This window comes from Notamacropus eugenii, chromosome 6 (assembly GCF_028372415.1).
Source record: "Notamacropus eugenii isolate mMacEug1 chromosome 6, mMacEug1.pri_v2, whole genome shotgun sequence".
NCBI classification, from domain to species: Eukaryota; Metazoa; Chordata; class Mammalia; order Diprotodontia; family Macropodidae; genus Notamacropus; species Notamacropus eugenii.
Window position 1 is genome coordinate 303768673 of NC_092877.1, and position 23104 is coordinate 303791776.

Below are 23104 nucleotides of genomic sequence, written 5' to 3' on the forward strand. Positions count from 1 at the left end.
CCCCATAAACCCACAGCTTAAGAAGCGCTGCCTTAGATGACATTTTTTACTTCCCTTCTTATTGTAAGACGTCATTAATAATGATTAGGGCTTACATATTCCCATCATCCACTTTCTGTTGCTTTTTGGGTTGGATTATGATTTAGTTATCTTATGTCCAGGATGTGCTGATCAAACAGCTGGTTATCATAAACTCCGAAATAAACATTTTTAGTACACATTTTTTTTTCTCCAATACAAATAATTAAACCAATTTCTTTTGAACTACTGTGGAATTCAGTGAGGAGGCTTTGTACTTGTTCTGTGACATGATGCAATTAATATGTCATCTGCAATTAAGAGCATTTGTAAAATCTTGCCATTATGAGAAAAAAGTCTCTATAAACAGGGGTTCTCAACTTAGGGTTTGTGAATGTTATTTTGGAAAAAAAAATTTGATAATTGTATTTCAATATAATTGGGTTTTTAAAAAATGCAGTTGCTTGCATTATTCTGACAGAGGATCCATAAACTTCACCAGATTGTCAGTGGAGTTCGTAATACACAAAAGGTTAAGAAACTCTGTGCTGCATAGTAGTCTTTTAATAAATATATTTTAAATTTTCTTTGGATCTTAAACATGTCATCTTCTATGACGTTGGTTAAAATATTTGGCAAAGGTATTTCTCAGTTTTATTCTTCATTTGCTCTCAAAATTCAGCTAGTAGTAGCACTAGTACTACTGCTACTACTGAGAATGCTAATGCTTTGTGACATAGGGTAAGCTGCTTCACTTCTGGATCCCATTTTGCTTAAATTTAAAATTAGAGAACTTGGAATAAATGATCATCAGTGTGGTGGTGGGCTAAGGGACTTGAAGTCAGGAAGATGTGAGTTCAATCATACCTCAGACGTGATACCTGTCTCACACTCTAATATGATAGAACACAGTGTAACTCTGGGCAAATCACTTAACCCTTTGTACTTCATTGTCCTCATCTGTAAAATGATGGGGTTGAAATCTGTGGACTTAGGATCCTAAAATCCCTTGAGCATGTAAAATTCTGTGATTCTGTTATCAACTTAGTTTATTTGGAGGCATTTTATCTTTCCTACTTGAAGGAAATCCAAAGATCACCCCAAAAAGGTTTGAAAAGCAAATCTATGTATTTAAAAGTGTTAATTCTGTCATAGCTTATGTGAACAGGGTTGTCAGTGGCTAAACCAGAATTAGAAGTCCTTATTTCTTGGTTGTACTTGGTAAAACTTGAGGCCTACTATGTACTGTACTAGATTTTGTGAAGGATTCAAAAAAGTTTGATAGGTGAACAGTTCCCTCAGAGACCTTACAATCTAGTTGGGGTGGATCAGCCTGACAGTGAAGGCAGTGTGTTGGTTGTTGCTGCTGAAATATTTAGCAATTAACCAGATTAACACACCAGTAAGCCCATAAGCTCAAAGGCATTGTCACATTTGGTGTTTGCTTTCATTATAGAATTATTCTACCTCTCCTAGACTTACTCTTCAGAGGTTTGAACCCTGTTCTCTTTTTGGACACGTTATCTTCCCTTTTTATGTAGTCCCCTGTGGATAGGGACTTTATGTGATTCATCTTTTTATTTATTTCCATACCTGCAAATGCATTAAATGAACATCTGCTCGTTGTTTTCTCAATGAAGGAAGTAATTCCAAGCAAGTGATGTACTAGAGGAGTTGATCTGCAGTCAGAAGACCCAGGTTCAAATGCTGTTTTTGCTACTTATTATATGAACTTGAGCAAATTGTTTAACCTTTTGAGCTGCAATTTCTTCATCTGTAGAATGAAGGGGTTTGACAAGATGATCCCAAGATCTCTGTGAGCTCTAAATTTTATGATTCTAGTCTTTGATGAATTTCTTTCAATAGTTATCAGGTTGCCATGTAGATCCTGCTATGCTAGAATTAGCTAATTGTCTTTGTACTTTGTTTTAATTAAAGAAAACAGTTGAGTTTACTATTAAAGATGTTTGTTTCTCAGAGGAAATCTCACTGAACACAAATTTCTATTAAAAGTGCAGTTTTTCCTCAATTGGTTTGGTGTTGGTATTTTGAGTATTTTTATATTTAAGAGAATATGAAAGATTGATTTTGTTATCTTGTAGTTACACAAACATAACTACCATAGTACTTCGTTACTTTCAGCAAACATTTAAATTAATGTTACAGGCGTCATCCATTGAAGTCCTGTTCTCATGCCTTTTGTTGGCATGGAAATAACCTTATTTCCATGAAGATTGTGCTGCCAGCAAAGCTTTAGCCTATCTTTCCAAGCTAGAAATATATCAAATAAAAATCAAATGAAAACCTTGGGCTTTATGTTTATCCAAGGGACACCTCTTCTCATAAAGCTGAGAAAGGCTCATTGCCAGAAGGCTGGCCACTGCTGAATACTTTTTTTTTTTTTTTAACCACAGCAGCCCCTGAAGATGATCTACTATGACAGGAGAAGTTGCTACCCCTATAGGTAAAGTACCTGAACTGATGGAATAGCAGGTTTCTTGGAATAATATTAAAATATTTTAAAAGAGAAGGATGTTTATATTTGAGGAATGTGTGAGTGCCTAGATATAGGATTGAATTGTTTGGATTCTTTAATGGAAGTCTTTAATGATTGAAGAGGATATTCTAGGTTTTTCTCAGCCTGATTTAACAAAAACTTTGCTAATCTATCCTGTTTTATTTTTAGAGGGAAAATAATGGACCTTTTCTGATTTGGCTGGTAGAAGTTATGGCTGTTGGTGATTATTCAGGAATCCTAAAACAATAGCAAAATGAATAAAAAAACAAGTTCCTTTTTACGGAACCTCAGACAATCGAATCTAAACATTTGTCCCTTTGGTTCCTCAAGTGTGAGAAGAACGATGAAAGATCCTTTAGAGCTTCATAAACCAAAAATTATCTACCAAAATAGCATATGTAAAAATTTTCTTTTCCTTGACTCTCTTCAAAAACCTCAATCATCTGTTAGATTTTTTTGTCAAGATATGCTAGTTTTTCAATTGGAGGGCAATGAAATCCAGAAAAGAAGACTGAGCACATCAACATCAACTTCATTTGGCAAACTCCTATACCCCAGACGACTGTCTTTTGACTCACGATGCTTTTTCATGTCAGACACAACACCTCAGTTTGCTGTTGATGAGATGAAGAAAATGATGATCCCTACCGAACATGATCTCTCCCAAAAGGAAAAGCAGTTAGACTTTATCAAACACAGACACCTCATTAAGCATTGCAATTCCATGAGTGATGTATTGGACATGTATTCAAAGTTTCCTAGGTTTTCCAGCTGTAACTATTTTATAACTATGTGGAGAATTGCTAAAAATATGTCTGAAGACCAGAAGCGCTTTGAAAGACAGTTGCTTTATGAACATCCTGCTTTTAATCAGCTCTGTGACCAAGTAATGAAAGAAGCCAAGACTGTAAAGCTTCAACAGTTGATGTTCACTCTGTATGCTTTGATCAAGATTGGAATCCCTCAGAACACTTACGTAGTTCAGGTCTTGCTGAGGGTGGTGCAGGTAAGACAGAAGAGAAGAAGTGAAATCCTTACATGTGTAGCCTAGCAGTCATCTCCTTTTTCTCCTCAGTACTTTTGGGAAAGGCTCTCTGGACAATGGAATGTTGCTGTCTTTTTACACTTACACAGATAATGTACGATGGAGTGATGCCCTCTAATCCTGTGGTATAGAACCTTTTTTAAAAAAATGAAATCCTATCTTGACTACCAAACATCTTTCTCTACTGTGAAAACTATAATAGGTTGATTTTTTTAAAATTTACTTTTAAGTAGCAATACACAAAGCAAGGGGAGAAAGGTAGACAGAGCAGGGTAGGCTTGTATGAAAAGGAATATTGTTGGGTAGGTGAATCAGCAATGACTAAGTTCCTAATACATATCAGGCACTGCGTTAAATGCTTAGGAAACAAATACAATGCCTGGATCCCTACTTGGAAGAATGCTCACGTTCTAAGGAGATGTACAACAGGTATATATGTAAACATATATAAAATAGATATAAAGTAGTAACCTGCAAGGTGGTTTGGAAGGGAAGGCACTAATAGTTGGAGGGGGGAAAGACCATGTAGAAAGTGGTGCTTGAGTTGTGTCTTAGAGGTAGAGCAAGATTACAGTGTGCAGAGGTAAGGAGCGAGTGCGTTCTGGGCCTAGGGGGTAGAGGTAGACAGTGCAGAGACATGGAAACAAGCAGTGGAGTGTCATGTGGAACAGAGAGAAAGCTGGGAGTAGCATATCATGAGGCTGGAAAGATAGTTTGGTGTGAAATTGTGAAAAACTTGAAAAACTAAACAGAGGAGATTGTAATTTATCCTAAAGACATTTGAGAGCCTATAGGAGAAGCACACATGAAAAGTAGCCCTGTCACAGATCACATAATGCCACTGAAACACAACCTGCAGACAGAGCAAAGAAAACAGTGTTGGTTAAAATTAAATGTTGTAAGCTAAATTGTTACAGTGAGAAAAAACTCCATTATTCAAAAACTCAAGTGATGGTTTTGGGAAAGAAACGTAGTTTTGTTTGGTGCAGATGATCAGTCTATTGATTGATGCCCAGAACTTGAATATATAGGTTTTAATTTAACAGAAAACTTTCTTTGAAGATATAGATGCAGATAATAAAGTACTATAATTATTGGAACTATGGAAACTTTAGTGAAATTCTTTTGAACAAATGGTAGTTACTTGATCCTTCCTTAAAACTCTTTTATATCATAATAGTATCCTAGATTCTTGAGGGAACATGAGAATGGGGTTGTAATAATATGCAGATTGTAAATTTTATAACTACACAAAGATTTCCTAAACAAAATGTTAAGTTCTACTTTTTGGTGGCTCTGTAGTTTTGACTTGGGCTGAAGTTAGACTTCCTTCAATTAGACTTTTTATTCATATTATCATAATGACCGTTTTTAAAATCAAAAAAGTCTCTTGAGATTGTTCTTTTAAAATTGTGCTTTCTTCTGCATAGAATAAATTCGTTTTAAAGCTACTGTAGTCTATTTTGACCACCAGGGTCCCATTGTCTTCTCGGTATGGGATGATGAGTACCGGTGAGAGCCATGTATTCTTCAGTTTGGAAGAAAAAATACATATACATACAGACACATTTTCTGAATTATAGGTTTTTTTTTTTTGTTAGGTTTTTTTTCATGTTCCTCCTGCTACTTGTTTTGGGTTGGGGGATTTTATGTTAGATATTTTTCCTTTGTGAAATGGCGAGGAACTCCTAAGGTACTTCCTTCTTGCCTAGGCAGATCCCCCATCCCAACCATGTTTTTTCTCATTTCGGGTTCTTTTCTGCTCACTCTCTTCCTAAAGAGTTAAATCTTTAAAAAAACCAAAATCTCTTATCTTATACCTCACCAGGACCCCCAAATTTCCTCCAACAAGATTGGTCCATTGGACCCCCTATAAAAGTATCATTATTGCTCTGTCTTATCTTCCCTGAGGTACTTGTAGTGCAATTTGCAACCTCTACTGCCTGCACAATATTCTGTTGATGTGAGTGTATGTCTTCTCCCTCCTGTGAGCCTTAGACCTTTTCATCTCCTTTCTGCATATGTGTCTTTTCTACTTGATTAGTATATATGTATGTATGATTTACTATTAAAAGCTATTAAGTTACTAATGTCAGTTACCTAACTGAGCTAATTATCATTTTGATGAACAGTGAACATGAGTTGTTAGGTATATTCTGCAAAGACATACTAAAGCTAGAAGATTTTTTGATTATGTGTGAACATGGAAATATGTCCATTTGTCTAACACTCTTAATATTAGCTTCCATCAACTCTACTTAAATATATCTTTGGAAAGCTGGAATTGATGGAAACCTGATGCTTTAGCAGTAAGTGTGTGTGTGTGTGTGTGCACGTGTCTGCTCACATGTGTCTGTGTATTGTATATCTCTATGACTGTTTTCTGGTCTGTTTCAATTACTAATCTTTACACTGTGATCTGAATTATCAAGAAAAGTCTAAAGGATGTTAGTTCTAATCTATGTAAGAAGCAAAAGAAGTATGAAATAAATTCACAATAAAAATGAATATCTTAAAAGTTTTTCAATTGAAAGGGATAAGCTTCACTTGCCTTCAAAATTCTAGTATGACATTTATGAGAGATATGTCATTTTATGAAGATGATGGATGTATTTTGTTATTCGTAATTATTAAGTTATTAAAAATATTGATTCAGTACTAAATTGGAGTAAAGTGAACTAAAGTAGAATATTTAGCCATAATCTTTTTATGTCAATATATTTCAATAGGAACGTATTAATGAATGTGATGAGACGTGTCTTTCAGTTTTATCACGTACCTTAGAAGCCATGGAGGAAAGCAAAAATGTGAAGGCCCTTCGTGCAGGATTACGGTAAGGAGACATCTTTGGAGTTTTCAAGGAATTTTTTTTATTTCTTTCAGTTAATTTAGTTCAACATATATTTATTAAGTAGACACTGTACCAGCACTGTGTCATCAGGAAGCCTATTGCATTTGTAGTGCATTTATTTGTAAATAAAATTTTCAATCCAGTTTAACATCTTGACCCTGAATTGAAAAAAAAAAACCTTACATAATCATTATTTATATTAAGATCTCTGTTAAAAGGAAGTGATAATGTTGAGAGTCAAATTCTAAATATTCTACTAATATATGTTTAAAAAATATGAGGCCCTTTTACTGAGCCACTGTCAGGCCAATTGCAGTGATGTTTCATTTCTTTATTCTTCTAAAGTCTTTATCTTTGTGGATGCCATTCATGGTAGCTTAGTAGAATGTGGCTGACGTAGGAGTCTGGAGACATTGGTTCTTGTTCCATGGCCGTCACTGTGGTGCCAAACACTATTTCGTTTACTTCTTAGGTATTCATTTTTATTATCTGTAAAATGAAAGATGAGAGGAGACATAATAATTTCTAAGAATGATTACCAGATCTAAAACTCTACAATTCTAAGATTTATTTTCTTTCATAATAGGCTGTTAGTTGATAAGCAAATTTGGACATTAGAACACATCTTTACTCTACAAACCATGATGAAATGTATTGGAAAAGATGCCCCATACCCTCTTAAAAAGAAGATAGAGGTAAAGGAAGAAAAAGGAGCTAAATTTGACTTTTTTCTATTGGGTATTTGGAAAGAAAAGTGCTTGTGACTAACTTACTCAATTCCTTTCTGAACAGTAAGTAACTAAATGGGTAAATGATGATATTATTTTCCTACAAGGAATGTTGATAAATGGAGCAAGGACTAATTAGACCTTTTCTCTGTTCTGCTAAAGAAATGAATTTCATGTAATGCTTGCTTTACTCTCTGTCTAGACTGTTAAGATCAAGTTTACTAGAGTTCTGGGTAGCTAGTTACTTAAAGACTCCAAGTGTGTGTGAATACATGTGTAGCAGAAGTGGGGCCTCTTTCTGCTCAGTGGTCCTTCAAAGGGTGGTGTTATTCCTTCTATATCAGTTTACAGTAAACTTCAGTACAAAAGACTTCACTGTAATAGTGAGACCTTGTGGGGATTAGCCCTATCTTTAAGTAGTTGCTGGTGTCATCATTAACACAACAGCCAATTTACATTGCATATGGATTGATATAATCTTATTCAAACTCCTTTTTCACTCTATTTCTTGGAGTAAGAAAATTTAAGTTTTTATTATTTTATTTGATATAAGTATAGGAATTCAATTTTACTGTCTTTCAGATAAAAGCCATGAAAGAATTAAATAGATTTTCTCCTGTAAATAGCCAGCACATGTTTGGTGCCCTGGCCGCCCTGAACCACCGTTCTCTTACACTTCTGAATGAATGCAGTAAAATGGTTGCTGGTAAGTGACATTTTCCCATTCATTGTACCCGTATCACTTAAATGATGCCTGATTCAAGTTCAGGGCCTTTTGTTTTAACTCTTAACAGGAACGTTTGGAGGTGATCCTTATTATAGTTGTAAATAGTTTCAGCGTTGGCAAATTTCACTAGTTTGGACAGCTTTTTATTTTAAGTGTATGCATTTTACTGACACTTGAATTCTGTAATCAGACTGAGTCTTTTTTCTTTATTTACTTCTTTCTGACAGCTAATATCCATGGATGTCCTTTCTGGATGTTGATGAGCATCCTGCAGTCCTGCAGGGATCTTCAGTACCAAAACTTGGACCTCTTTACAGCAATTGCCGAATATGTAACTACAACTTTTGACATGTGGAAAATGAAACAAGTGAGTATTCATAACTGACTTTACAGGATAAAGCTGCTAAAAGTGATTCATTTTCTGTATTGTGCTTCTTGAATTTTAACCACAAAGATTGAAATGCCAGATAGAATGACTTCAAGTGGTTTTTGATGTGCCATCTGTCTTTTACAGTGTCTGAGCCTCAGAAATTCAAAATAGCATCATTCACAGGTGTTTATGATTCTGTTTATTTTTTTAAGTAGTCTTTAATAGCTTGCATAGGTATTTAATGCTATAGCTATGGTTTTACTTACTTTGGTCAAATTAAGCCCAGTTAAGATAGCTTTACAATGAATTCATTTTGTAAAATGTAGTTTAGTTATTACTTGGTGATCAGATAACTGCAGGAGAAATATAGTTCCTGTTACTTAAAACTTGATACAACCTCCAGAGTTCTGTGTTTTTTTTTAAATCTCACTTTAAGTTCATTAATTAATGGAGTAAGAATTTCCCTCTGAAATAAAGAAGTAGGTAAATGTTATAGCTTTTTAAAACCTTTTGGTTTTTTTTCTCCAGTGGCCTGTGTGACAAGAGAGCAAGTGATAAAACTTATCCTACACTGAAATTGAATCTAAAAAAATTCATTTAATAAAGAAGAGCATCAAAGAACAAAATGTGAAATACATTGGGAAATTTACCTCTGTTCTCACTGTCAGAAGTTTATGGCATTCCCAGAGCATGTACCCCTTAAATTTTGAGAGAAAAGGAATCTCAGAAAAGGAAATTGGTTGAGACATTCCCTCATGCAAGAGTTCAGACAGAATCTAGAGTTGACTTGTTTATTGTTGAAACATTTTCCAAAATTAATTTTTATGTATATTTTATATATGTATTTTCTGAAAAGCAAGAGAGAGACTGAGACAGAGACCTTTAATTTAAGGTGATTTATATTTTTCACTGATACAGTAAATACTTTATTCCCTTCGTTTTCCTTCGTTAAAAAGTTGGCTACTACCCTTAAGTCTGTAGAGGGGTTATGTTTCAAGAATGAGTGGACCTAAGATGTTTTGAGTTGAGAAGATGCAAGAGAACCAGGGTCAGGAGCCAGAATCCTTACTTACCCCACAAAAACCAAAACCATACCAAAGAGAAACACCAAAAAGAACAGAAGCAGCTAAAAAAAAAAACCCCCACACAAATGGAATAATTTTGGAAATAAAATTCCTATTGTAGGGAGCTTAAAAAGTCATTCTGAGTATGCAAAGAATGTTATTAAAATAGTAATACTGTTTGACCCAGAAAATGAAGGAAGGGAGGGAGGAAATGAGCATTTATTAAGTACTTGCCATGCACTCAAATATTATCTCATTTGAGACTCACTACAGTTCTGAGAGGTAGATAACTGGTATTATCCCCATTTCACTGTTGAGGAAACTGAGTCAAACAAGTTAAGAGATTGGACCAGGTTCACGTAGCTAGTAAGTGATACACCAAAACATGTATAGTAATACTTCTTGTTCTGGCAAAATGCTGAAACATAGTAGATATCAATAGCTTAGACAATTGCTAAACAAGTTGTGATATACACATGTAATAAAACTTTACTGAGCTATAAGAAATGATGAATACAATAAATGCAGAGAAGCATGGGAAGAGTAGCTTTATAGTAAAATAGTTTGAACCAGGAAAACAGAACAACAATTTTAAAAAATGAGTGAATTCCATGAAATTATAATACACCTAACCCAAAAGAAGAGGTGTGAGAAGGCACCTCCTCTTGCAGTGGTAGGGGACTATGGATGCAGAACACTGAATATGTCAGGCTTTTTCTTTCCCCTGTGTTCTTTATTTTACAGAGCTGTTTTTCCCCTTTTCTTTGTTATAAAGGATGGCTCTTGGGAGGTAGGGCACTCCGAAGTGTAGACCTACAGTGATGTCAGACTGGATCTTGTGGGCAGTGTTGACTTAGGAAACCTCAGATTAACATCAGCATGTTGGTTTATTTTTATTTATTTTGTTTAACATTTCCCAATTACGTTTTGGACACCTAGAACACATCTTTATCAACCATGATGGAATGTATTGGAAAAGATGCCCCATACCCACCAAAATTTGTTTTAATAGGATAATAGAAATAAAAGAAAAGGTCAGGTTGAGGGGTTCCATATTTCTGTCCTAGAGGCAATAGGGAACCATTGAAGATTTTTTAATAGAGTAGGGACATGATCAAATCTGTCTTTTGGGAATATGAGTTTAGTAGCTTTGTGGAGAGAGCATAAGAAAGGAGTTAACCTGAAATCTAGGAGATTGATTTTGAGGCTGATTTGTAGTAATCTAACGGAAGCAACGAGGGCCTTTTACTAGGGCAGTAGCTACATAAATACAAAAAAGAGGATTTGCAAGAGAAACAGCGGAGAGAAAGAGTCATCGTGACTTTTCAGCTGATTAAATATGAGAGAGAATCTAAAAAAGGGCGAACCAGCTAAAACTTTTAAATGAACAAAGGACAATGCTGAATAATTAGGAATCTTGTAGACTACTGAATTAGCCAAAGTACTAGAATCAATAAAGACAAGAAAAGGAAACCAAAGAAGATGCCCTGAGAGAATAAATAATCAAAGAAATTTAGCCAAAATTGAAAATACTAAAAAAGTCAGAAAACTAATTAAAAGAAGAGACAGGGCAAGTCAACAAGTATTTGTTTATTTTAATTATGAAAAAATATTTTTATTCCTGTATTTTAAAAATATATTTCCCCCAATTACATATTAAAAATTCATTTTAACTTTCTTTAAAAAAAGTTTTGAGTTCCAAATTCTATCCCTCCCTGAAATCATGTAAAACATTTCCATATTAGTCATTTTGTACAAGAAGACTCAAAAAAGAGTGAAAGAAGGTGAAAAATAGCATGCTTCAGTCTGTATTCAAGCAATATCAGTTCTTTTTCTGGAGGTGAACATTTTATCATCAGTCCTTCCGGATTTTCTTGAATCACTGTATTGCTGAAAATAGCTGTCATATTGATGTTACTGTGTATAATGTTCTCCTGGCTCTCCTCACTTCACTTAGCATCAATTTATGTCAGTCTTTCCAGGTTTTTCTAAAATCATCCTGCTTGTCATTTCTTATAGCACAATAACATTCCATTACAACCGTATACCACAGCTTGTTTAGCATTTTAGCAACTTTAGTTGATGGGCATCCCTTTCCTATTCTTAGCCACTGCAAAAAGAACTACTATAAATATTTTTGTACAATTAAGTTTCTCCCCCTTTTTTTTTGTTATCTATGAAATATAGACCTAATAATGGTATTGTTGGATCAAAGGGTTTGCACAGTTTTATAGCCCTTTGGGCATAGTTCCAAATTGCTCCCTAGAATGGTTGGATCAGTTCACAACTTCACCAATAGTGCATTAGTGTCTTAATTTTCTCACATCCCCCTCCAACATTTGTCATTAGCCTTTTCTGTCATATTAGCCAATACAGGTATGAGGTGGTACCTCAGAGTTGTTTTAATTTGCATTTCTCTAATTAATAGTGATTTAGAGCATTTTTTCATATGACTATAGATAGCTTTGATTTCTTCCTCTGAAAACTGACTGTTCATATCCTTTGACCATTTATCAATTGGGGAATGACTTGTATTCTTATAAATTAGACTCCCTTCTCTATATATTTGAGAAATAAGGCCTTTATTAGAAATACTTGCTGAAAATTTTTTTTCCCAAATTTTCTGCTTTCCTTCTAATTTTTGTTGCATTGGTTTTCTTTGTGCAAAAAACTTTTTAATTTTGTATAATAAAAATGATTGATTTCACATTTTGTAATGCCCTCTATATCTTGTTTGGTCTTAAATTCTTCCCTTATCCATAGATCTAACAAGTAAACTATTCCATGCCCTCCTGATTTGCTTGTGATATCACTCTTTATATCTAAAACTTGTACCCAAACACTAAATTACTATGGTCATTTACTGGATTGTATGGTGGACCTAATCTATTCTACTGATCCACCACTCTATTTCTTAGCCGGTACTAGATTGTTTTGATAATTACTACTTTATAATACAGTTTGAGATTCAGTACAGCAAGACCACCTTCCTTCATGTTCCTTTTCACCAATTCTTTTTGTATTCTTGACTTTTTGTTCTTCCACATGAATTTTGTTATTTATTTTTCTAGCTCTGTAAAATAATTTTTTGGTAGTTTGCTTGGTACGGCTTTGTCATTTTTATTATTTTGGCTTGGCCTACCCATGAGCAATTAATATTTGTCAAGTTGTTTAAATCTGACTTTATTTGTATGAAAAGTGTTTTGTAATTGCATTCATATTTCCTGGATTTGCCTTGGCAGGTAGACTCCCAAGTATTTTGTATTGTCTACAGTTATTTTAAATGGAATTTCTCTTTCTGTCTCTTGCTATGGCAATATACTGAAATGTTGATGATTTATGTGGGTTTATTTTATATTCTACAACTTTGCCAAAGTTGCTAATTATTTCAGCTAGTTTTTTTATTTGATTCTCTTGGATTCTCGAAGTGTACCATCATACCATTTACAAACGTGCCAGAAGTTGTTCAAGGAGAATGTGTAAGGAAATAAATCACATCTGTAACAGTTATATATACCCTCCAGTGGAACTGAGATCAAAGATCATGCACAGGCAGTTTTTTGAAGGAGGAAATATAAAATCCTTTATAATCAGAAAAAGACAAATCAAGATAACCTTATATTACCTTCTACTCACTAGAATACCATTTTATAGAACCATATGGCAATTTATGAGTCTCAAAATTGATCATACCTTTTGTGTTAATTATTCCATTGCTATGACCATTCTAAAAACATTTTCACGAAAAGGAAATGAGAACCTAGTTGTAAAAAAATATTTCTAGGTTTTTGTAATAGTAATTAAAAAAAAGAAATGGCCTATATGACCAAAAAATTGGAGAGTAACTGAATAAATTGTGAAATTCTAATGGGATGTTATGATTCTGAAAAAATGATTATAAAATGTGAAAGGAAATAGGAAAAATTGATAATATGGAGGGAAATCAGAAAAGGCAGTGTAAGTATTATAAGCCACTATAAGTATTTTAAAAGAATGGAATAAAAGGAAAGAAGATAAAGCCAAATGCGTTGCTTAGGCCTAGAAGGGGACAAATAACAAAGCATTTTCTTTCCTTTTTTATGATTTGTTAGTATAAAAGCCATGAAACTCTAACTTTCAGAGCAGTGCTGCTTGTTTGTGATGCCTTACATATCTAAAGGTGCTTTATTTACCTTTTTTTCACATTTTAATAACCACATCCTCTTCTTCTTTTCTTACTTCACTTGAAAAGGAGCAGTGAAACTCTTAGATAGTCACTGTATGCAAAAATGTGTGTGTCATTCTAGACTTGGAGTCCACAGCCCCTCAGTCAGTAGGTAGCCCCTCAGTCCTCATTTATCTTTTGAGGTTATGGATGGTCATTGATTGATCAGAGTGCTCACATCTTTCTGCGTTTGTCTTTATAATGTGGCTGGTATTGTTTAAACTGTTCTCCTGGTTCTGCTCACTTCACTCTAAACCCGTACCCTTCGTCATTTCTTCAGTCACATTCATATATCATAGTTTGCGCAACCATTTCCCACTTGATGAACATCCCTACTTCTAGTTCTTTGTTGTAACAACAACAAAAGACCTGTTGATTAAATCCTTTGAGATGTTTATCAGTGTTTCTCATTTCTCTCCTTAGGTTCTCGCTCTTCTACTTGCTTTTCAGTCCTTGAGATTTAGACATATTGCTTTGATGAACTTGTTTCTTAAGAGAGTTTTAGATGTATCTCAGACTCTAAATCAGAAAGAAATTTTATGTATTCTTCATGTATATGCCTCTCTTAACCACGTCGATGAATGTGAGAATCTAAGGTAAGTACCATTTTTTAAAATTAATTAATTTAGGTATTTCTATAAGATTCTTTATTTTAATTTGTGGTATTCAGTAATATAGTTTTAAATTTCAAGGTAGGTTTTTACTTTCTCTAATCTTTAGGATTATGAGAAGTACCATGTTGCTAGACTTGAAGTCACAACAGTGAAGATCCTCATTTGTGTCAGGTCTTTGTTAGCTGCATGACCTTTCTCAGTGTTTCTCAGCTGTAAAAAAGCTGTATTATATACTTTATTGGGTTCTTTTGAGGTTCAGATGAAATGATGTGCGTAGAGTGGTTTACAAACTGTAAAGTGTGGTCTGAATGCCACTTAGTTCTTGTTCATGTAATACTTCTTCAGTTCATACCGGCTACTTTTCCAGCCTATTCATTGTGCTTTTCAGCTTAAAGGGTGAGGATTCACTGTAATTGCTGATAATGGCCCCACATTGTGGTTGAATTCTGGAAACATGAGCCCTCTTGGCCTTCACTCCTTAACTTCCTTCTGCTTTCCTGTTCGTAGTTTTACTTCTCTGTCCTTTGCATTCTGGTGTTGTACCCTGGGTCCATGAGGTTCATCAACATATCTGCTGCGTGCTGGCTCTGTTTTACCTGCCTACCTCACTTCAGGTCATATTGAAACTTGCCAGCCAGGTCTGTGAGCTTTCCTAGTACCTGGAGAGCAGAAGGTGAAATGGGAGGGGTGCAGTCATTGAGCTGGGTCAGCTGATGGTGACAGAAAGGAATTAAGGCACTAGTCAAATCTGGTCATAATGGTTTGAATATAGACCAGTCTAGTAAGGCAGGCATTAGGATAACGAGCAGTGGTGAGTGAGGATTTGAAAGCATCATCCCATTTTTTTTCCTTCCATACAACTCGGAGAAACATATGTGTTGGACAAATCTTTCATATTGAGTAAGTACAGTATGAGAAAAACTTCACATGGTAGTTAAGATTTGAACTGGGCTTTGAGAAGTAGGTGGAAGATAAGTAGGTTAGAGAAGGGAGAGGGGAGAGGTGGGAATTCAGGGCTGGAGTGACAGTTTGACCACCCGTCCTCTTCATTCACTCGGCCAGGCCCTGGGCCTATTACAGTAGCCTCTTCATTGGTCTCATTTCTGTGTGGTCCCTTCTTCATTCGTTCTCTACACTGATGCCAAAATAAACTTGTTAAAGTTCAGGTCTTACCTTGAGAGAAGGCAGGATTGTATAATGAAAATATCTGTATTTGAATCCCAGCTCTGTTAATGTGAGACTTACCCTTTCTGGGCCTTAGCTTCCCCATTTGTAAATGAGAGGGATTGAACTAAGTAGTTGCTGAGATCCTTCCCATCTAAATTTATTTTCTTGAACCATATAATTGCTCAGGAAGCGTCAGTGCTTCCTTATTGTCCTGGTACTAAAGTCTAAACTCTTCTGAGTCTTACTTTTAGCCCTACTTTTCATACTTTTTCACATACTCTACATTCTAGCTAGACTGGCCTGGGTTCTGTTCCTTAAAGTCAGCATTCTCTCTCCACCTTGCACAGACTCTCCTCTTTCTTGGTATACATTCTCTCTTTGCCTTCATTTCTTAGAATTCTTAGCTTTCTTTTGGGCTTGGCTCTGGCACTCCTTCCTATGGAAAACTTTTTCTGATCTTCTTCATTGCTTGGTTGGTGCTCATTGCTTCCTTAAATTATATTTACCTGTGTAAATGCTAGGTAGAATGTAAGCTTCTTGAGGGCAGGGGCTGTTTTTCATTTGTCTTTGTTTTCTTTTTACCCAGTACTCAGCACAAGGCCTTAATAAATGCTTGTTAAATTGAATTGAATCAGAAGACACCAAAGTGGTATTGCATGGTATTTTCAGGGACTGTGAACATCATAATTTGGGTGGAATAAATGGCACAGATAAAGAAGATAAAACTCAGTATTATTTTTGAACATACAAACACACACACGAATGTTTATGTACCTATGTACATATGTATGTGTGTATGTACACACACCCAGAAAGTTTTTACTTCCTTTGTTTTAGTCTCTAAAAGATTCAGATGTCTACCTTGCTATTTTTGAAAGCCAAAATTAAAAAAAAATTGTAATCTCACAGGTTAGTACATAAATAAAAAAGTTTCTTTTGCTCACAGATTTTTACCAGAACTCAGTTTTCATCTCTTCCATTTTACTCTCACTTCCTATTCAATCTCCTTCTTCTGCTCTTAACACCTCTATATTCACTTAAATACCTGTGGGGAGGAACATAACTCCCATCACTGGATGACAGGAGCATGCATGTAATTCCCTGTCCAACATTAGGAACCAGCCATTGTAAGTAGATCCAATGACTGTGATGGGTAATAACTGGAAAGTGGTAGGTGTGCTATGTTTTGAAACACCACAGGTACTCTGGGCCCCATCAGTATACATACCCCAGAGAGAGAGAGAGAGAGAGAGAGAGAAAGAAAGGGAGAAAGATGTACGTACTTGCATTCGTGATTTTCATTTTGCCTTTTCTTTGAGCTTAAAAAAGGTGACTGGAATTCCTTTGACTTTGTTATGCTGATTTTATTTCTTTCTTATTTCTGATTATAGTCTTTCCTTTCTTTAAAGGTTCTTAGAAGTTATCACAAGAGCTTTGAATACTTATCTTCCAAAAATTTCATCCTTAAATCTATTGAAGGCAGTGTACTGCTTTTGTGTGTTGAAACATTTTCCCCAGGAGCCTTTTAATCAGCTTTTCCAAGAGAATATCATCAATGAGTTGCTGATGTCAGGTATGAAATCATTACTTGTTACTGTAAGATATAAGTGTGATAGTAATGTGCTTCCATCTCCAAAGAGATCACAACTTTCTTAGCATTCTCAGCTTTTATTGTAGAATGATTAAGCTAGTTTAATTCAGAAATGCTAATGAGATTCATGAGCTGATCTTGAAGTACTGACTAGTAAGTCTGCTCCTAACTGAAAAGCCTGTAGGGATAAGTTTGGTTATTGTGTGAGGATTTCACCAGCAGAGCATTATGAACACAATCATTATTTGTTCTTTTATTTATAGCTAAACTACAAAAAGCAAAAAAACATTCATTTATACGTACTTTGTATAAGAAGTCTAAATACCAAAGCATTATGGAATGCATACTATAAGAGTTAAAAAATAGAGAGGTTCATTTATTAATGACTTCTCGTGGCTTTTTATTAAAATACATCCAGCTAGAAAAAGAAACCAAACTATTATTTTTAAGCCATAATATACAAAGTAGAAAAACAGCAACTGATATCAAAGCATTTGACCTGGAAATCAACTCAAGGAAAGACAGTTAAGAATCATTGGATTCCCTGAAAGCAATGTTAACAAAAAATCATGGATCGTATATTTCAGGAAGTCATAAACAAAAAATTCCCAGATCTGTTGGAGCCAGAGGGCAGAATAAATATGGGAAGAATACACCAATCGTATCCTAAAGAGAACCCCCAAAGGAAAAGTCCCAGGCATGTCATAACCAAAATTCAGAGCTTTCACATCAGAGAAAAGTTCTGAAAGAATCCAAAAGGAAATAATTCATTTACAAAAGAGACTACAGTTAGGCTGCCAGAGACCTGGCAGTTGCACTATACATGAGAGGACATCCTAGAAGGTAACATTCCGAAAGGTAGAAGATAGGGGTTTACAATCAAGAGCAGTTTATCCTGTAAAGCTGAGTGTGGGGGAAATGGAGATTTAGTAGAATAGAGAACTTTGAAGTATTTCTGATGAAGAAACAAGTGCTGAGTAGCAAATTTGAAATACGAACATAAGAAAAGTCCAAAACATCCTAGAAAGGAGGAAAGTAAGTATCCTTTCAGAACCTTCATGTCTTCAAAGGGCATTGAGAGAGTTAAATATCACCCTTGGGTTGGGTTAGTTTTGTTCTGAGGGTTTGAAAAGGAGAAAGAGAAGGAAGAATGAAGAGAGGGGGAAGAAAGTAGAACTTCATTTTTGTCATGAGGTACAGAGAAGAGTTTAAAGTATGGAGGACAAGGTAGGGGGATTATGCCTCAGGTGAACCTCACTCTTTTCTGGAATGGACAAAGGAGACTTGAGCACATACACACAAAGAGTACGGTGTAGGAGTACATCAGACTCAGAGAATCAATCGGGGTGGATGGTAGGAAGTGAATAAGATGGAGGATAATGTTGGGGAAGGAATAGTCAAAAGCAAAAACAAATTTACTGAACTTGATTAAAAGTTGGGAAAAAAGAAAAGCAAAAACTAGATTCTGAGGCAGTATCTTAGAATACCTTTTATTTGGGGAATGGCTGAACAGATTATGGTATATGAATGTAATGGGATATTATTGTTAGTTAAAAATAAAACAGACAATTTCACAGAATTCTGGGTAGAATGAACTGACATAAGGAGAAGTGAGCAGAACCAGGAAAAAAAATTTACACAAGGACAATAACATTGCAAAGAATAATAACTTGGGAAGATTTAAGAACTCTGATCAATACAGTGAGTAATTGTGTTTCCATAAGACCTATGATGAAGCACATAAGCCTTCTCCTGACAGAAATGATGGACACAAGGTATAGAGACATACACTTTTGTATATGGGCAGTGGAATTATTTTGCTTGATTATACGTATCATACTTTTTTTTCTTTTTCTCAGTTTTTATTAGGGGGAGAGGAGTTGGGCGAAAGTGTTTACAGTATTGATACCAAAAAGGGGAGGGAGGGAATCATTGTAACATTTTGAAAGTAGTACATAGAATTTATTATATACTTTTTTTTTTATCCAGTGAAATGACCTGGAGATTCAGTTTCATACAGAGTCCTCTTTTTGTGTTTTATTGAGTGTATAGAAATGCTCTTTTTGGTGTTTAAGTTCAGTAAAAAATTAGTCAAACTGAGAATTTTGTATTTAATCTGAGACTCAGTAGGAAGTGGCATTGAGCATTTTTGAGTAGGAGAATGCCATGGTCAATACTGTGGTTTTGGAATTTCATTTGGACAGCATTGTGCAGGAAGGAATTGGAGAGAGGAGAGATGGGAACCAGGGAGACTTATTAGGCATATTGTAGTTCAGGGTATGAGGAGATAGGGATGTAAATTAGTATAAATGTGGTATGAATGAAGGGAAGAGACACATGAGACATGATGAAGGTAGAATTGACATAAGTGATTGACTAAGAGAAAGGGAAGAGTCAAGGATGATGGCACTGTGGTGAATGTATGTAACTGGAAGGATTATGTTTCCCTCTATAAAAATAGGGAAGTTTGAAAGGGATAATAAACTCCATTTTGGACATGTTGAGTTTGAAACACCTATAAGTCATCCAGGTGGCATTGTCCACTAAACATTTGGTAATTTAGTTTGGGAGGGAGATTAGTTCTAGACATATAAATCTGAGAGTCATTTACATAGATAATAATTCATTGCATAGGAACTATTAAGATCACTGGGAGAGGGCAATATTGAAAGAAAGGGCCAGAAGCAAGCTATATGAGATGCCCACTTGATGGGATCAAATGAGATTGAAAAGGAGAGTCAGAAAGGTAGGAAGAAAACCAAGATGGAGCAGTACAACAGAGGGCAAGGGGAAGAGTATCTTGGAGCAGGATTAGCAGTGGTATCCACAGCTACACAGAGGTCAAAGGAGGAAAGATTATTAAGTGCTGGGGATAAGGCAGAGTGGGAATATGCCTATTCTACTTGGTCTGGTGCTTCCAGGAACATAAGAAAAGGAGCACCATTACTAGCGATGTGGTATCCACTAGGTTGAGCCAAGTGTTTGTTTAGGAAGATGAAAAAATTGCAAAGAGATTAATAAATTGCAATTTGTTGAAAATTGTGTGGAGGGCCAGAGGGTACAATGCATTAAAGAAAGGCTGTTATGGATGGGAATAAGAGTACATACAATGAGACACAGGAAGATAAGACTTTTCTCCTTAGAGATTTTGATTCACATCATTGATTTTGAGTCACTATCAAAGAGAACAGGGGGGGAGGTCTGGGTCACTTATGTCCGAGAGATGTGAAATAACTGTGTGTAGAGTCAGGGTGGATCCCACCTTTCTTTTCTCTCTTTGACGTCTTTCAGGTGTGTATACCTAGCAGTCATATCTCTAGGACATTTCTAGATATTTTCTTAGTGTGCTTCCAGATTGCTTTTTAGAGTGTTTGGGGCCAAATATCAGATATTTGATGCAGATAGTTTCTCCAGTCAAGAATTTTCTTTTTATTCTCATTGCATCAACTTTTCAGATTCATGTGTTTCAAAGTACATATTTGCTCTTTTAGTAACTTAGAAAAGTTGCTTTTAAGGGTTGAGGTCAGAAGCCAGATTTTAGGCCATAAAGATAGGCTGTACTTTCAAGGAGTTTGTCTGAGAAAGGGAAGACAGCTGCTTTATAGTTTTCCCAGTAGTTCTTTTAAATAGAGAATCCTTTCTCAAATAATTCGTTCTGGGGATGAGTTCAGTTGTATCTGATTCTTTATTATCTGATTCGTTTCACTGATCTACTGTTTTTTAGCCAGTACCTCAATGGTTTGATAATTTTTGCTATTTAGTATAATTTGAGGTCTATAAATGTTCTTCCCCCTTTGTTCCTGCTTCTGCCCTCCTGTTCCCCCTGCCTCCCCATTTTCCTTGAAATTCTAGGCTTTTCATATTTTCAAATGATTTCCTCTGTTTTCTAGGTAATGAAGATGAGAAGACTGAGCATATGCTCCATCAGGTGAATGCTTGCTTGGACCTTGAAGACACATCATTCCTTAAGTCCCCAGCTATAACATTGAAGGAATGCTCCTCAGCCCCGTTTCGTTCAAATGAAGAGGTTGAAAGTGTGTTGTTAAACCTTTTGGAAAATAAGAGACTATTTTTAAAAAATGTACAGCTACCACATAATTACCTGGTTGGTAAGGGAATTTTTACTTCTTTATGTTAATGTTTTTCTCAGTTAAAGAAGAGCTTGTTAATTTGTACTGTTAAATTGATAGCCTCTGTTAGCCAGTGGTCTTGTAAGCTTCCTAATTAATTTTGTTCATTAAGTGACTTTTATTTTTTCCTGGCTATACAAGGCACAACATAACAGAAGATACTCGTGCCTACCCTTGCACTTTGGACTTAAAACATAATGTATAACATTCTAAAATGTAACAAACAGTTATCATTTAAAAGGGTAGGGATACTTATAAAGCAGGAAAATGAAATAATCCTATACCAAATTTATGGCAGAGTAACAATAGCTTATCTTTACAGCCTCTTAGCACTTAAAAGTTTATGGAGAGTGCTTTTTACAGCTCACTAATACAAAGGAATTCTTGACTTCGGTCACTGACATCTAAAGTAGGTTCAACTGATGGGTTTTTTAAAAGCATGTACATGTATACACATGTGAAACGGTAGCTTGTATTAGTAGTGCTTGTCCATAATTTTCTTGTGAAATAAACAACTCCATATTGTAAAAGTGCTTTAATTCAGTATCAGTTACAGGAAAATTCTGAGAGGCAACATATGAAACAAAGTATCAGACTCTCTGTTCTTGGTCAGTCTACTTTGAGGTTTTTCAAACTTACCTAAAAACTAGTTTGTGAGGTGGGGATCCATTTGTTTAATATCTTTTTTTTTTTCATTTGACCAGAGCTTAACATTAAATAGGAACTTAAAATTTTGTGCCTAATTTTCACTGTTGAGCAGCATGTGAGCTTTTTATATAGTACTTAGAACAAACTGCCCATGTTTTTACTGTTTTCATTCTTCCTCCATTTATCTTTAACATTCTTCTCTTCATCCTGGCCCCAGGACCCAACAACTAGCACCTTCTCAGAACTGATGTAGGTCACAAGTAAAAGATTTAGGGATTTTCTCTAGGTTTTCATTTTGGTTAATGCTTGACAAGTTAATTATCTGAATGCTTTTCTTTCAGATTTTGAATTGAGAATGGATTCTAAGAGAAGCCAAATACTTCCAATATCTGAAGCAGATGAGTTCACGACTGAACCAGATATTCTCAGGTCACTGGGTTATGCTCTTTATTGCTATACTCTCTGTATTCTTAGTCTAATATCAGAGTGCTCCACATTACTTGCAGTAATGATGATAATTCATCAGTTCATAGAATTTAGAATAGAAAGGGGTCTGATCTAGTCGGGGTTTCATGTTTGACTTAGAGGCTAGGAGGTTTTATGGTTAATGGCAGAGCCAGGACTAGAACCCAGGTTGCCTGACTGGTTTCAATGTTCTTTCCACTACATTGCATTGATAGTGATTGAGTGACTATTGTGAACAGGAATTGTGCCAACTTCTATGAGAAACCCCCTGAGCTCTTTGAGATTATAAAATAACCCTCTTCAGAAATGTCTTGTCACATGTGCACCATGTATTTGACTTTACTAAGGTATGACGAAAGATAGATGGGCTTTAATTTTTATAAATGAAGTCATACTGTATCATATTTTGGAAGTTAGGAAACTACAACTTATGTCTGTTCCTTCATATTTATACCTTCCTTATAGAACATGGAGTACATTTGTTCTGGGAGAAGATGCCCTCCATTGTGAGACAACTTTTCCCTTTGAAATATATATAGACATTAAAACCTAGCAAGATTTTTTGCTATTTTTTGCAATTGCTGCCTCCTGTTCTTGAATGAACCTTCTCTTTTCTCAAGGAAACCTTCTTTCCTGCATTCTCACACAGATTCATTGGCTTTCTTCTTCACTGCATTACTGTGGATTATAACAACAGTAAGCTAGCATTTAGATCGTGCTTTGCAGTTTGTGAAGCACTTTACAAATGTGATTTCATTTTATCCTCACACCATCGCCTTGGGAGGTAGATGCTGTTATTATTCCCATTTTACAGTTGAGGAAACTGAGGCAGACAGAGATAAAATGCCTTTCCCAGGATCACACAGTGAGCACCTGAATGAGGTCGAGTTTGAGCTCAGATCTTCCTGACCCTGGGTCCAGTGCTGTATGCACTTGGCCACCTAGCTGCCGTCATGATCTAGTA

General features: G+C 35.4%; 1 protein-coding gene across 3 annotated transcripts in view; it reads left to right on the top strand.

The window, feature by feature from the left end:
* The window catches only part of FASTKD2 (FAST kinase domains 2), a 29589-nt gene that overhangs the window by 2643 nt on the left and 3842 nt on the right, over window positions 1-23104 (top strand). For 2 of the 3 annotated variants that reach the window (XM_072617380.1, XM_072617381.1), the window contains exons 2-11: window positions 2433-2482; window positions 2705-3542; window positions 6311-6414; window positions 7019-7127; window positions 7743-7866; window positions 8115-8254; window positions 13949-14121; window positions 16716-16879; window positions 20788-21006; window positions 22017-22104. In XM_072617380.1, the coding sequence (XP_072473481.1) occupies window positions 2790-3542; window positions 6311-6414; window positions 7019-7127; window positions 7743-7866; window positions 8115-8254; window positions 13949-14121; window positions 16716-16879; window positions 20788-21006; window positions 22017-22104 (1874 nt within the window). In that variant the 5' untranslated portion in view covers window positions 2433-2482; window positions 2705-2789. The remainder of the gene's footprint in view (window positions 1-2432; window positions 2483-2704; window positions 3543-6310; window positions 6415-7018; window positions 7128-7742; window positions 7867-8114; window positions 8255-13948; window positions 14122-16715; window positions 16880-20787; window positions 21007-22016; window positions 22105-23104) is intronic. The other variant, XM_072617382.1, reaches the window with a different exon arrangement.